Below are 15,831 nucleotides of genomic sequence, written 5' to 3'. Positions count from 1 at the left end.
GCTATAAGAAGACAATAGCAATAATATGACACGGTGTAAAAGTGATTTTTTTTTATTTTTTTTTAAATCATCTTCATAGCCATAAGGAAATGTAAGGGCCAGAGCAAGCATGGAATCTGGAGAGAAGTGGGTCAATAATCTGTCTTGGGCAAATTACTGATATTCCCACACTCTTTCCACTTACACTTTTCGAGATCAGGAGCCTTCCTTATAAATCACAAATTGTATGCTGTGGGCCCACATCGTGATGGTGATTCATCCACGAGAACTGCTGTAATTGCCTCTTTTACATTTAAATCACAATAAAAAGAGCCAGACAAAGTCTTTAGCAATCCATGCCAAGTATATCGTTTAATGGGATCACAGGGGTGCCAGGTCCAGATCTTTGGCTACAGCTGAGAAACACACAGCTTGGTCTCAGGAGTGAGTATGCAAAGGAGCCTTTTGTGGAACCGCAACCTTGGCCCACTACATGCTGAGCTAGTCCAACCAGCATTACTTAGAGCAACCAGAAGACTGCTCTAATTTATGCCAATTGTTAATGGACCCAAGGAGCCCACATGGCAGCCAGAGATTTCCCCAGTCATCCTCCCTTTCCCTGCTTACACCACCTATGCTGAGCACAGGGGAACACAAAAGAGTTGCAATATCTACTTATCTGGTCACAGGAAGACTGACTTTAGGGTCACAGCGTTAGTGGCATAGTGGCCCCATCAGAGTGCAGAATGTGACCCCGAGTCTTCATTTGTGTAAAGTAAATCCAGGCAATACTGGGGGAGTTTAGAATGTTAATTCCCTTAAAAACTTTACTTCAATTATGTTATAGAAGTTAAGCCATACACACCAGATTAGAAAAACTATGGGAATAGGATTTTTAGTGGAAAAGTTATTAGGCTAGATAATATAGGAAAACTTCCTGTACTATGTGCACTTGCAATTTTGCACTCCCATTTGATAGCAGGAGATATCTGTGGGCGCCTTTAATTGTGACTATAAACATTTAGGGGCCAGCTGGTGCAAATGAGTGTGGCTCCATTGACATGAGCCCTGATTTACACCTGTTGTGGATATGGCCATGGCTGTCCAATGACTTGACTTGCTGTTGCAAATGTCATTGGAGCCCACAAATCAGGTAGTCAGCCATCTGCAAATGGCTGAACTCACAAGACTCTGTCCCAGGCCCAAAATAGCAGGTGCAAAGTTAGATTGTGGGTTTGGGTCCTTCTGAACAGTTGTTCCATTATTTTTCAAAGATCTGTAAATATACAGGGCAACAGGTAGAGCAGCAATGGAAGCCAGTGGGGGATGAGTTAAAGAAAAATATGTTCCTGTATTAACTGAAGTAGAGGAATTGCCAACGCTGGCAGGATTAATAAACAAGGACCATACACCATGTGTGTTCCAGACGGTGGCTTTGATCATATCTGCAGTAACATTTTAATCAATGTGAATGGAGAGCTTATTATAACACTTCTGATTGGTGAGATCTTTTCATATCCTCCTTTGCCACCCTGTAATTTAATTTGCTTAGATTGCTATATGGAATGATTTGGATGATGCTGTCTTTATCACAAAGGACATTTAGTGATTCCGAAGCATGCAGCTTGAATGCTATTTAGGGAGAATGCAGTGATCTAAAAGACACCTGCCTTTAATATGGGATCTCAGTAGAAGAAAAGGGGGAGAGGGTATCCCAGAGAAGAGAGAGTAAACAGTTAGGTAAAGGCCAGTTTGTGTTGCATTTCCCTCACCATTTTCACAACTTGTATACAGTAGCATAAAAGAAGTTTGATATTTATGTCAAAGCTATCCACAAGGGCATTGCCATCAAAATGTTTGCTAAAATATAATCATCTAAAGAGATCGATGAGCCTATAGCCAATTTTTATACGGACTCTACTCTTGAATATTCCACTTTCCAATTTAAGAAAGCAACCTTGTTGCTTGCAGATGGTACTTGTGAAGAAATTTACATATTGCATTATATGAAGGTGACATTTAAAACGGTTTTCACTAGACACATCCAGCTTTCAGGTACATGAGTGCAACTCCCATTGACCTGTATCCACAGGATGGGACAAATACTGCAAACTTTATTCTTGCTAGAAGTGACTTTAACAGCACTACTTGCATGCATAAGAGAAGCAGGATGTAGCCTGTAGGTTAGCACAGATTTTTCCCTATTATGACTAAAGGCCACATGCTGCCACCCTTCATTTAAATGGGAATACCTTCACAGTAAAGTATTTCTCAACATGAGTAAGTAGCGGTACCAGACTGTCAGTATATGTGATTACTATTTAACATTATAAATTATAGTGCATTCTTAATACAAAATAATATAAACCCATGCAAATTAAATACATTAAAATTTGGTCTGTTTGATAACATATTAAGCTGCAATGTGTCTAAATTCTAGGGTGGAATCTCATTATACAGTATCATTCTGCAAGTTGTAACTTGCTGTTCTTAATGATTTGCTTTTGCAATTCTTGATATCTTAGGGCTTCATTCTGCAATACATTATAAACCAGTTAAAAGTTTGATACATAATTTATAACCTCTTCCTTTCTTTGGTTAAGATGCTCATTTATGAGTAGTTAGCTACCTAGGAGCATCAACATTTTAAAATAAGAGAACGATTAAGTGTTTTGCTTAGAGGGAAGTTCAGCTCTTAAAAGGTAACTTGATATAAGAGGCAGCATGAGGTTCCATGTCTCAGCATATAGCAGGGCTCCAGGGAAGCATCAACCCAACCCTAGCCCTTACCATATTCTGAAGCTAATTCTGAATTTATCCAGCACCTGATATAAATTAGAGCAGCCTCAGGGGTGCTTTTAGTCATGCTTGGCCCCACAAAACCCTGTTGCGTCAGCAGAGAAGAGAGAGAGAACAAGTGCTCCAGCTACACACAGCCCACCTGGGCCCCCAGCATGCCGTCCACCCTGCGAGCCATGAGAGTAGGGTAATAGAGAACTGGCTACACCATCACTACATTGTCAGAGGAAGCCCCTATAGTAGAGGTACAACCCAGAGGGAGAGCTGCTGCTTTTACATAAAGTGGCCACGTGGCAATGCAGTATCGGCCCCACTGATGTCAGTTCAATTACTCCCAGAAGCAGACCAGAAGGGGTATGTGCTCTAGATTGTTGAAGCATACAAACGTGAATGCTTTGCTCACAGAGCTTTTGCTTGGAAGGAGTGATATTCTCCCCGCCCCTGCCAAATCTGCTTATAAACCATGCATAAATGCCCCACGAGCACTCCCTGTGACTCAGCCCTCTACTTCTACCTTTCATAAACTTTCAAAAACCCACATTTGTAATGATTTTTTCCTTGCCAGGCTAGTCACCAAGTTCTTTAATGGAACTACAGCGTGAGCCTGCTCGAGGCATGCAAGAGAATTTTCAGTACAAACAACCAGTTTAACATTTTCATTGCATACATTTTGCTTTTCTTAATTCAGTAATTTCATTTCAGAACCATGCAGCTGCATCTCAAACAGCTTTCTTTTCCTTTAGCATTAATAAGGGAGCTTTTTTTGCAAGACATTGGAGCTGCATAAGCCTAAGGAAGGTCATGAAACACAAAAGCAGTCCAATATCATTAATATTGCTATCTGTCACATGTCTTTTTTCAGGCCTTATTCATCAATAAACCTTGCGAGGCAGACACTCGCTTCCCATATCATCTGAAGCAATGCTGGATCCATCCTATTTGCATTCATTCTAATTAGTGGCCATGATCCTCAGCTGGTGTGAATTGATATACTTCCATTGGCTTCAGTGGAGCTACATTGATTTACATCAGCTGAATATCTGGGCCAGTATGTATATTACTATTCATTGTTCTGTCAGTTTCAATCTGCCTCCTGCAAATCTTCATTCTGATACCTCTACTTAATATCTAGGAAGCAACATGACAACAGACTATCCTGATCTTGCTAGTGAACCAAACTAAAAAAAAACCCATAGAGTTTAATGGGGGAGTTTATAGTGACAATGGAAGGTATGTAAAATGCAAAGAATGAGATAACTTCATCCGTAGCTATCAGAGACTGAGCTTGTCCTCTCAAATCTATGTGTAGGCTCCCTGGGACCAAAGAGTTGCTCTACAGTGTGAATCTGCCACATTGCAGTTTGATCTATTGTCTGTGTCCCACTGTGTATTGTAATTTAAGGCAAATTTGGCTGAGAGTTAGCCATGCAGTTCCCATTGTTGTAAATGGGAATTGATAATAAATTCTCACCCAGCTATGAGCTAATCTTACATGCTGAATACCATTATTGTACAAAATATACTTGGTGTTGTGAAAACTTAGTGAAAAGAGGTAAAAATAGGCACACATTTATTATCTCCTTATGCTGAGAATCTTCAAAAGGAGGAAAAAATAACCTCACTGCTGATTATCTGCCTGCCACCATCTTTAAAAGTTACATCATGCACTTCAGTTGGAGGTAATGTTTCCATCTACTGTCAAGTATGTTCTGCAAGACAGTGTGCTATTGAGGTTGTATGAATATAATAATAATCCAGAGGGTAAGGAGTTTGGATTTTAGATGGTTCGTAAGTACAGAATGTCCATATTGGCAAAAAAAGTCAAAAGTTGAGTAACAATTCTTTTTTTCCAAGATTGAGAAATGTTATTAAAAACTTGCCTGATTTCATTATTTTGTAGATTTGCTATCAGTAAACGAGTCTCACCAGGACCTTTTTTAAAAAAAAAAACTTTCAGCAATCAAAAATTTCTTCTGTCACCCATGGAAAGTGGGAGCTTTTTTTACCTTCTTTCACAAATCCCAATGCTGCCTTCTGTAAACATTTAAAATTAGCTCTATTAGTACCTAATTGTGTGTCCCATCTATAAGGTTAAGGCAAGAAAATTGAGAAATGAGAAAATGTATAGATTCCTACATTATACGTAGGTTTGAAGTCCTTGAAACCTTGCGTGGTACTGACTCTAGAGGCTAAATTAAAAGATTATGGAAATGTGAAATAAACTATCAGTAATGTTTTCTAGATATTTCCATGTGATTCAGAGGGCCTTCCACAAAGAGACAGGAAAGGGAAACCCATCACAAACAAACATGAGTGGAGATGATGGAAAGTTTCATAACACCTTATATCCCTGTCTGTCTATAGCTATCTCATAATCTCAGGTGTTTCTAAAGTATCCAACCCCGTCGTATCTTATCTTCTTTTTGTTGGTAACTTCAGGAGGATTCCTTCACGTGGTAGAGTTGGTCTAGAGCAAGAACCAGGTTCTGGTAAAAATATAGTTACAGTTAAGCATAGAGAGCCTTATCAGAGCTGCCAGCCATGTAATGCTGAAAGATGTTGATGCCCCTTAAATGAAATAGCATGCCATTTTCTCCTGGATGGAAGCTGGAACATTAATGAGATACTAATACTGCTAACTGTGAGTTTGATCCTACAGTTTTTCCTCATGAAGGTAGTCTCATTGAAATTAATGGGACTGTTTATGTATGGACTGCTTCCACGAGTAAGTGTTGCATGACTGGACCCCCGTGCAAGTAAATCTCCCTTTTTACATTTTAACACTGTTGTGTTGGAATCCAATCCTGCAATTCCTTATTCTCAAGGGTAAAAGTTTGCAGGATCTGGCTCTTAATTTTATTTCCAAAGGGGGATCAGTCATCTTGCCAGTATAATAATGTTCCTAGTTAATTTAGAGGGCAACTCTTGAAAAGATATATAGCTCTTGTCACTTCTAATTCAGAGAATGCCTGGTGAGGAATTCTGAAAACGATACTTGAACACTTGAATGGTTTTTCAAATTAAAAATAATAATGGATTCCTAGCTGGCATCCTACCCCAATTTACTGACAACCTAGACTTTTATTGCATTTATGTTACTGACCAGAGTTGTAGCTGCATATTAGCCAAAAAACTTTCATAAACTGGTGACTGGGCCATAGAAATTGAGTTTTTATGCCCAATTTATTTTAGCCTGGAAGATCGCAAATTCTTGAACCACTCTACTGATTTAGCAAAATGTTGCAAATATCATAGGACATTTACAATCTCATCCTCATAATGGTGATGTTGAGTAACTTGCAGGAGAGAGAGTTAAGAAGTTTACAAAGCAGCAAAATATAATAGTCTTAGAGGAACTTTTCAGAATGACCTCCTTGTGTTCCCTACCCCACCCATGACTACTCTTCATCTAGAGAAGCAGATCTCAAGATTTAAAATTAAGAGTGCAATATCTGAAGAGTAAAAAGTACTTGATGTGCCACCTTTGTAATTTGAATCAGAGTAGTTATAATGGATTCTTAAGCTGATAAACCAACCTGTATATATACACCTAAGATACTTACCTGGCACCCATCACTGTAGTTAACTGAGCTTCTCATTCTTTAAATGTCTTTATTCTCACAACGTCTCAGAAAGATGGGGAAGTCCCCATTTTACAGAGGGGAACTGAAGCACACAGAGGCTAAGTGACTTGCCTAAAGACACACAGGAAGGATGTAGCGGAGCAGGCAATTGAAACTGGGTCTCCCAAGTCCTGAAGTAGCACCCTAACCACTGGGCCATCCACTTCTGTTTGGAAATCACTGATTTAGATTGCTACCAGACAAGTTAGACCATCCTTCCGCACAAGAGATAGGAGCTTTTGCTTTCGGAGCAGGAAAATCCACCTTTCAACCCTTCTGCCACCATGAAGTTCTGATGTGCAATGTACAAGCTCTGGGTAGCTGGGGGTTCTCTTACAATATGTTAAAAGGTGAAGATGGCTTCATCTTAGCTTTCAAAAACAGAGAGTTATAAATTTCAGAAGTAGTATGTTACCAATCATATGTAGTTAACACATTTTAAATGCTGTGAATATTCAGAACTCCTGTGCCCTTTCACCTATATCTTAATGCCTATACAAGATAAAACAGTTGCAAATGGACAGGTAAAGAGTTGAAATAGGCTACTGAGAAGAATACAAGGCATGAAGCCTTGCTATCTCTCTCTCTCATCAAAATTAGAGATGAGTTAATAATTTACTTTTTTGGTTCAGTCAATGAACTGAAAAATCTGGGGAGGAAATTGGTTTGTTTTGACCCAAAACTGATTTTTGTTTTTTTTTTTTTCCCTGCTCACCCAAATGAATAACCAAAAATCTTTTGTTTGGGTTGAACAAAATGTTTCAAACTTTGTTCCAAACTGCCATTTCCTAAATGAAATTGCATTTCTAAAATGTCATTTCCAAACAAAAATGTTTTAATGGTTTATTTTGAAAATGTCAAAATGAAGCTTTTCAACATTTCTGAAAAAAATGTTCACAGCAAATATTGGCCAAATTTGACCCAAATTCAGAAATAGTTTTTGTTCCCCAATACTTACTAATTGCTTAATATACTTATCATTACACCAGCCGTACTATTTACTGAAAAAGATTTGCTCAGTTCTATGCAAATATGTAGGAATTTAGGAGATAATGACATTTCCGTAGGGACTTAAAATGGATGCTTTGCCCTCACTTTTTAAAATACAACATGGTGCTGGTGAAGAGAGAAGGGGGTGAATCAGATTTTCCAGTTGTCCTCTCTAACACAGTAAATCACCTAATATGTAAATACTTGAACTTTAATGCCTGGCTTTCAGAGTAAAATAGCACTTCTTAGATTCTAGTGGATTGTCACTTCTAGAAAGGGGGGGAAAAATCTGTTCGAGTTTTTTCTCATAATGGTAGGAGAACTGGTAGCATTTTTGTCTTCTGAAAGGCACGTATCATATTTCACATTTCTGATGGAAGCTCTACTTGAATCTAAATACTGACCAAGATTTCCCTTAATCTGAGGCTGACCTAGAATTTGATTCCTCGCTTTGAATTTTCAGGATTTGCTTTCTGAACCCTGATTTTCTGACCAACACTCTTTCATATGCAAAATATATGCCACTATTAACACATTTAGATGAAGGAAAACCTTGTAGGTTGAATTACCTTAAATTCAGTTTCAATGTTGGCTAGTCTTGCCAATTCATTGCTTAGTTCTAAAGCAGTAAGAACGGGGTCTTCACTGGAAAGAGACAAATAAGCGGCACTTGCTAATCCTTTGTAGGCATTCATTCTCGATCGAGAGTGACTGAAGGAATCTTTCCTCTGCTTCTCGGCACATTCATTGCACTTGCAGAAGTAGTCATGGGGCCTTTCTATCCGTGCCCCTTTCAGAAGCAAGATATGAACAATTTCATACTCTTGGCAATGAGCAGCGAGTATTATGGGGGTGATGTCATGAGAAAACCGAGTTCCATCTTCATCATAAGCATAAAAATCATCATCACGTAGTTCCTGCTCAAGGGGGCTTAGTGTGAGACGCTGCCCTTGTGCAAAGGCTGGATGGTTCAATATTGCTTCCACAATGCGCACATATCCCTTACTGATGGCCAACAGCAGTGCATCTCCAACTCGAGCCAGATTCTCCTTTTTCAGAAGGAGTTCAGTCACTTCCAAATGCTCATTCCCCACCGCTAACTGCAAGGCATTCTGTCCCATGTAATCAACACAATTAAAGTTCAGGGTTTTGGACTCTTCCAGCATTTTCCGCACCACGGGGATGTTGCCATATTCCGCAGAATCCAGGAAGCGTTCTTCCTCCGCGGTCAGGCTGGTGCCCTTCTCATTAAACATGTAGGCTGGGCCTCGGATAGCCTGTCTCCGACCTTTCTCCCGAAGGGTTGTGTGCCTTCGATGCATGTTTTTAGAGTTGCTGTTTCCCAACCTGCACAAAGACAGGAAGGAAGCTTGATTATCCTCTCAGCCATTTTTAACCTGAGGTAACCTGAAAATAATGTTGAAAATGTTCCGTTGTTATAAGACCTTGTATTTAACATGGTTTAAAATGGTTTAGGATACATGCCGGATAATGCAAATTACTTTACTGACTAAGTGCCAAAAACGTAGGCTCCTAAGTCACCTAGACTCTTTTGAAAATTTTATACCCAAGACATAACAAGTAGCTGAAACCAAAAAACAAGTGGTGATGCTTTGTTGGCAACACACTATTCATCCTTCATGCCAGTCAGTGATCTAGGGCTGAATATTGCCCACCCAGCATGTGGATCCACTGCAATTGTTTGTTTGGTGTGGAGGAGTTTCACATAAGGAAAAAAAGAAGAAAGATTTTCATGGCAGGAAATTTGTTGGGTTGATTTGTCATTTTTAAATGGTACTGTTGGAAGCAGGGCAGAGGTTTGGAATGCTAGAAGCAGTATTAGCAGGAGCTGGCCCATTATCTAGTCTCCTGTTTTTTTAAAAAAAAACTATGGCCTATATAGTCTTTTAATTATTATTGTCCTGCGGGCTTTTTTGTTTCATTGTTTGTTTGTTTGTTTTTTAGAAAAAGTATCAGTCCTGATGTTATTTCCCAATCCACAAATGAGAACAATTAGTTATTCTATTGGTAGAAAGAAAGCAAGAATATAAGAATGGCCATATGGGTCAGAGCACTGGTCCATCTAGCCCATTATCCTGTCTTCCAACAGTGGCCAGTGCCAGTTGCTTCAGAGGGAGTGAACAGAACAGGGCACTTTAATAAGTGTCATCCAGACCCAGCTTCTAGTAGTCAGAGATTTAGGGACACCCAGAGCATAGGGTTGTGTCCCTGACCATCTTGACTAATAGCTATTGATGGATCTATCCTTCATAAACTTATCTAACTGCTGCTCTATAGTCTTTCTTGTCTTCTTTTTTTCACCCCAGACACTGGCAAAGCGAATCTAAGGCTATATACCAAGGGCCCAGTTCTTTGAGTTTTGCCTGAGAAAGAAGGTTAGGGTTTGGTCAAGAATTATTTACATACGTATAATATATAAGTAAGTAACTCTCCAAAATGATGAACAATAACATTGCTTTTTCTCACTGTCTCTAATTAAAAGTAGACACCGGTTTTCCACTCCATTCTAACATCAACAGTAAGAATGGTCGGTGCAGAAGCAGAATACTATTCAAATAAAACTTCCCACCAAACATAACTAATATAAAAAATTAAGCACCTTAAAATACTGTAGAGAAGGATTAGCAGAACGAATGACATTTATGGTGAAGGCACTCTAACTCATGGAAGCCTTCACCTCTGATGAGTTATGGCCCCAATCTTATTCACGAGCACTGAAGATTAGTATTTCAGCTTCCTTGCTTTATCATTTTTCTACATATAGTGGGACAAATAGAAAATTATTCCCTTATCTTTGAATACTTTCATAAGAAAAACTCAGCTATCACTTCACATTTTAAAAGTTAGTTACAATGATGTTTGACCTAAGCTCTGAATTATGATGGAATAGTGACAATGCAAAGAGATATATATATGTAATAACAGAAGATCTTGGAAACTCAGCCATACCCATGTCACATGATTCTGCGTGATGCCTTGTTCTGCACCAGTTGTACAGACAATTTTCAAACTAATCATACATACTGAGCTTGTGTAATGTGTTCTCTTGAAAAAGTGTAATTGTAACTTGATTGCAGGTATCTTAACATTTTTGTTTGAAGGTGCTCTGCATTTAAATGACTGTATTTGCATATGTTATTGAGACAGCTAGTGATCAAACTCAGAGATTGCAATTAAAATATTGTGTTTTTCTAGGAATGCATGCTTTGACATTCCATGTCCTTGGAAAGAAATCTTCTGTGGAAAGGCAAAACCTTGGGCCAAATCCTGACTCCAGGGGGACTTCTGCCTGAGTACGGGCCTGCTGCTGCAAGATGTTGACCACCCACAACGTCTCTGGAAGTCCTTAGGAGTTGAGAGCCCTTGGCACTTTGGAGGAGGTACACAGCACTTTGTGGGATTTGTCCCTAAAGCACTACGGGGTTTCACTCTATATGTTGACATAGGGATGCTTGCTTAGGCTAAAGTCCTCTACCCAGCAGTTGGACTGGGTTAGCTGGGCTGGGTGCTGGGAGTAAGGGGCTAAGAAGAATTCTCTCCCACAAAGCACTTGTGATTCCTAACATTGTAGCCTACTCCAGCCAGTGTCCTGCCTGTCACCCACTTCCTTTCTGCCACTACACATGGGGTTTGTACAGAGCTCATGCCCATGCCATTCTGTACCCTCTGTGTGGGCACACACATTCAGCTCCCACATTGCTGCACTGTGAGAATACACAGATAGAAGTGGCATTTGGAATTTAGATTTAGAGCAAAATTTTCAAATGGACCTAAGGATCCTAAGTCCCATTTTCAAAAATGACTTAGGGGCCAATTTTTAGAGCTATTTGGTTGGGTAAAGATGCCAAAGAAACTAATAGGATTTTCAAAAGATCCTTGGCACCTACCTCCCATTATCTTTCAATAAGACAAGATCCTACATCCCAGATCCTCAAAGGTATTCATGCTCCTAACTCCAAATATCAGTGGGAATTAGGCACCTAAATATCTTTAAAGATCTGTGACTAAGTGCCCAAATAATTTTTGACAATGGAATTTAGGCATCTAAGTTTCTTGGGTGACATTTTCAAAAGCACCTTTTATGCTCTAGGGCCTCATCCTGTAATCCTCGTTTAGGCAAAAATGAAATTCAAGATGGGGATGTAATGGGAATGAAGAACTGCAGGATCAGCCCCTAACTTGCTACTTCTCTTTTCCTGCAATGATTTCAGCTATTTTCAGAGGGATTCAGGAAAGATAGGCACTAAAATAGCATTAAAACTCTGTTTGGCCTGTTTAAAATGTTCACTCTCTGTCTCTGTACAATTGATGCACTACTGTGTTCTATTAAAAACACAACCAAAAATGTCACTATTCAAAACATTGCAACTATGAACAAAAATGAAGGAAATGAGACTCTACAGACGTGAATCAATAAAGAAATGACTGCAATGAAAAGACAGAAAAAAAAGCTCTTCGCCAAAATATTTGTCTGCAGAATTTCGTATGTTTCATTTATTTAAAAGAAAAGGAAAAAAGGGGGACAACATTTTTTAGCAGAATCACGGCTTAAAGGCACAGTATGAGAAAGCGTGAGGGGATAAATTATACATTTATGGAAGCACAGACTGAATTTTAAGTATACAAGTGCTCCATCTTGTCTGCTAATGCTTCAGAGACTTCTCCAGTATTCCAACTTCCAACCTGCCCCATATTATTTGCTTTCTTATATCAGGTTTATCTCCATTAACAAAACACTTTTTAAAAATATTTCACCATCATCCCAGAGAGGAAACATTAATCGAGTAGAAAGTTGACTAAGATAAAAGTTTCACTGGAGTCCATTTTTAGTTGCTTCCTATTTGCTGAATATACAGCTTAAGTATTATTTGGGATATTAGTTTTAATAAATAGCAACTTTTCCAGCATTAACCAGCAAAGCAGTATGCCAGGGAAGTAGCAAGAAGTATTCCCTCCTATGGTATGAATAAGATAAAAGGTCATTCAAGTTCAAACTTTGACATAGGCTGCCTCCCTTTTGTGGGTGTGCTGAGCAGAAACAAAATCGGCACCTGCGACTATATTTCAAGCACAACTCTGAATGCTCATACCTCTAATTACTGGATCGTAGGTACAATCCAGGTGACTAGACATGCTTCTACTGAGGTTGGCAACTGACTTCACTGAGCTGGTTGCAAAAATTCCAGCACTGGTTTTGCAGATACAAACTGCATGGGTAAAAAATGAAGTCAGCCTTCATCCCTTTGGAAAATGTACCCATGAGGGTGAAGTACCTTCATCCACATTGACAAGGCCGTTCATGTAAGACCTATGATACAGCTGCTGCTGGTGGCAAGGGGGTAAAGATGGAGAACAAACATAGTACATGACCCATGGCCCTTGAGCGGGGTGAAGGGATGTTTGACACCAGGCTCAAATAGTCCAGCCTAGTGGTGCTGGGAAGCCAGGGGAGGGACTCTTAGATCCAGAAGCCTAGACCTTAATGAATAAGGATCACCCCTAAATGGTTGCTGGAAAAATAGCCAAGAAAAGGGTATATGGCATCCCTGCAGCCTGCCCATTGGTTTTAGCAGAGAAGCAGATTCTGTCATCCATTACCCCTTACAAAAAATGAATTACCCTGGGTTTCTTATGGAATGCTGGGGTGAAGTTCACCCTGAAGGCAATTGGTTGATGTATGTTTGCATCACTGATGCGTTTCAGAGGACCAAATTATTGCTAGGGTGCAAGTCTGCACAGCATCCGGACTTAGTGTTCAACCAGATATGTTGGCAGGAGTGCATATACTGTACTGAATGCCACATTGTGTAGCCTTTATGCATTGGCATCAATGGCCAAGATATTTTAAATCGACTAGTGATTTGGGGTGAAAATCAGGCGCCTTGAAAGAAATATAAAGAAGGGCACCCAATCACCCACACATCCAAAATAATTTTTTTTTAAATTCACTTTTTTAAAATCTTGGGCTATAGGATTTTACCAAAATCAGGACCCGAAGATTTTGCCCAATTATTATTATTATTTTTTTAAATCTACAGAAATCTTTTGTTGTCGTTTTGTTTTGTTTCTTTCTTTGTTTCAATTAATATAGCTAAACCTCAAACATTTATAACCCAATCCCACCCAAAGCTATACACATTACTTTTAGAGTAAAAGATAATTAAAAATAATAGAACTGATCCCTGCATTCATTTCTTTTTCTCTTGCTTTGATCCTTATATCTACTACTCTGTTTTTTACATACAGAACTCTAAGGATGACTAAAGGAAATACATATTGAAATGATTCCTAAAATATGTGATGGATATTTGTACCAATAAACTGTTTGGAACCTATGTTACTCTTATATTGTCTATCTTTTGACAGGCTCATGTGAAAGTTTTCTGTATTGTAAAGTACAGATCATCAGACCCTCTCTATTCTCTGTTTAGTATCAGTTAAACAATGTGTTTGCGGAACATGTGTTTTGAACGTTGAGTAAAATAATAGTTCTCAAAATTAATGGTTGTGTAACCCTAATCCTGGTCCCGGAACATAATTTTCTGAGTATAATTTATCCTGTCTGTAGAAGAACACTCAGAATTAGCTTTAGCTCATAACCATAATATGCCATGTGAACAATATACATGTTCATTCACAAATTTTGCTATTTTTTATTATTTATTTTTATTTTTATAATTTTTCTTTCTTTCCCCAGCAGGCGGCAGCATAACTCTGGATTACACCAAGCAGCAATTCCACTCTACCTGCTTCCAGAACCGAGTTTCTAGCTCTCTGCATACAAAGCCTTGATTCTTGGTTCGCGGATTGAGCCTACTTTAATTGGCAACGTTACTTAACAGTGATTTACAATCTCGAAAAAAAGGACAGCGAACCCCATCTTTAGACCCACCAGCTCCAACAGGGCTACTCTCAATTAAGCACACCTGGCATTGTGTGTATGTCTCCCCCTTTTCCATAGCATACATATTCTTCCTAACAAGAACAGGAGGACTTGTGGCACCTTAGAGAGTAACCAATTTATTTGAGCATGAGCTTTGGTGAGCTACAGCTCACTTCATCGGATGCATGCTGTGGAGAATACAGAAGATGTTACTCTGAAATTCTTTCTAACGTGTCAACGGCATGCAGCTCAACCCAGAGCCATGGGAGCAGACCTAAAACACGCTGTTCATGGTAAACCCAGCGCTGACGGACTATTTAAAATGGATTTGCAACAATGATCAATATATAATTAAATTGACACCCAAACATTTAACATTGCCCCCCCCCCCAAAAAAAACAACAAAACCCCAACAGATTTATATAAAGGGCTTCCTTGCAGAGTTTCAATAAACAACAACAAAACCCCACTTCGCTGGGCGTAACTGGGAGCTCGGGATTTGGGCCAGAGCTAATAATCTGAGGAGGCAAGTTTAGTTTCACCTACTTAAAAAACACACCATCCGCCGCGGATCCCCTACACAGCAGAGAGTCAGTAGCTTATTTGCAGCGCAAGGGGCCCGGGTCCGTTGCCCTCTAGACGTTTGCAGTCCCAGGCTGAGCGGCAGGCGCAGGAGGCCGCATGGTCGCCGGTCCGGCCGGTGAAGCGCTGTCTATGGTGCTGAAATCGGGACCAGAGCTGGGAGCCGCTGGCTAGTTAGTGGCAGGAGCGGCGGGGCGGGGAGCCGGCTGGCTCCGCGGCTCTGTCCCCGGTGCTGCAAGAGTCAGCTGAGCTTCCGAGACAGAGCCCCATCCCTGTCGCTGGGCGGTGGGAAATTTCCCAGGGACCATTAGGGATGCATTTACTGGAGGAAGATCCCGGGGCCAGACTGGCTCAGGATCCCGGAGACAGGCGGCAGGAGAGCCCCCCGGTCAAGCCCTGGCGATCTCCTGCACGCTTTTCCATCCAGGCTTCCCTCCCCACGCCTGGAGCCTTCGCGGCAAGTTTTCTAGCCCACCTGAGCCCAGCGGGCTAATTCAAGCGGGTGGGGGCCAGGCGGAGAGAGGCTCTGTCCGTCTCCCGAATCTACCGCCCGACTGTCGCCAAAAGCTCCCTCCCCGTCTTGGTCCCACCAGGGAAGCATCTGCTACAACTTCAGTCTCGCCTCGTGAACCTCCCCCTGCCTGGAACGCTCCAGATCAAGGTCCCCTAAAGTGACCCGGGACTGCCCGCTCCGCTTCCAGAGTCCCAGGCTCTTCTCATTTTCCCGGCGTCTCATTCACAAGGCATCGCCACAAAGGAAACCGTCCCCGGCGCTCCGAGCCCGCGATCTTGCCCCTGTCCTCTGCCCTGGCCCCTTTCAACGCCCTCGAAGCCCGCTCCTTGTTATTGGGGAAACTGAGTTGGTCCAAAAGAAACCGACATCCTTTTACAAGCGATTCTGCATTCACAGACCCGGGATTAAAGGCTTCCTGGAGATGAAATGCAGAATGCAGT

The 15,831-nt window shown here is 40.6% G+C and overlaps 1 protein-coding gene across 1 annotated transcript in view; it reads right to left on the bottom strand.

Moving 5' to 3' along the window:
• TRPC7 (transient receptor potential cation channel subfamily C member 7) overlaps positions 1-15,100 on the bottom strand; it is a 120,555-nt gene extending 105,455 nt beyond the window's left edge. Inside the window, exons 1-2 of the mRNA XM_084636906.1 lie at positions 14,842-15,100; positions 7,961-8,738 (exon numbers count right to left, since the gene is read on the bottom strand). Coding sequence (XP_084493032.1) covers positions 7,961-8,713 — 753 coding nt within the window. The 5' untranslated portion in view covers positions 8,714-8,738; positions 14,842-15,100. The remainder of the gene's footprint in view (positions 1-7,960; positions 8,739-14,841) is intronic.
• Between the last annotated feature and the right edge of the window lie 731 nt (positions 15,101-15,831).

The sequence above is a fragment of the Lepidochelys olivacea genome (assembly GCF_965140295.1).
Source record: "Lepidochelys olivacea isolate rLepOli2 genome assembly, chromosome: 8".
Classification (NCBI taxonomy): domain Eukaryota; kingdom Metazoa; phylum Chordata; order Testudines; family Cheloniidae; genus Lepidochelys; species Lepidochelys olivacea.
The sequence above is the reverse complement of the archived record's forward strand: the minus strand, read 5'-3'. Positions and strand labels throughout refer to the sequence as shown.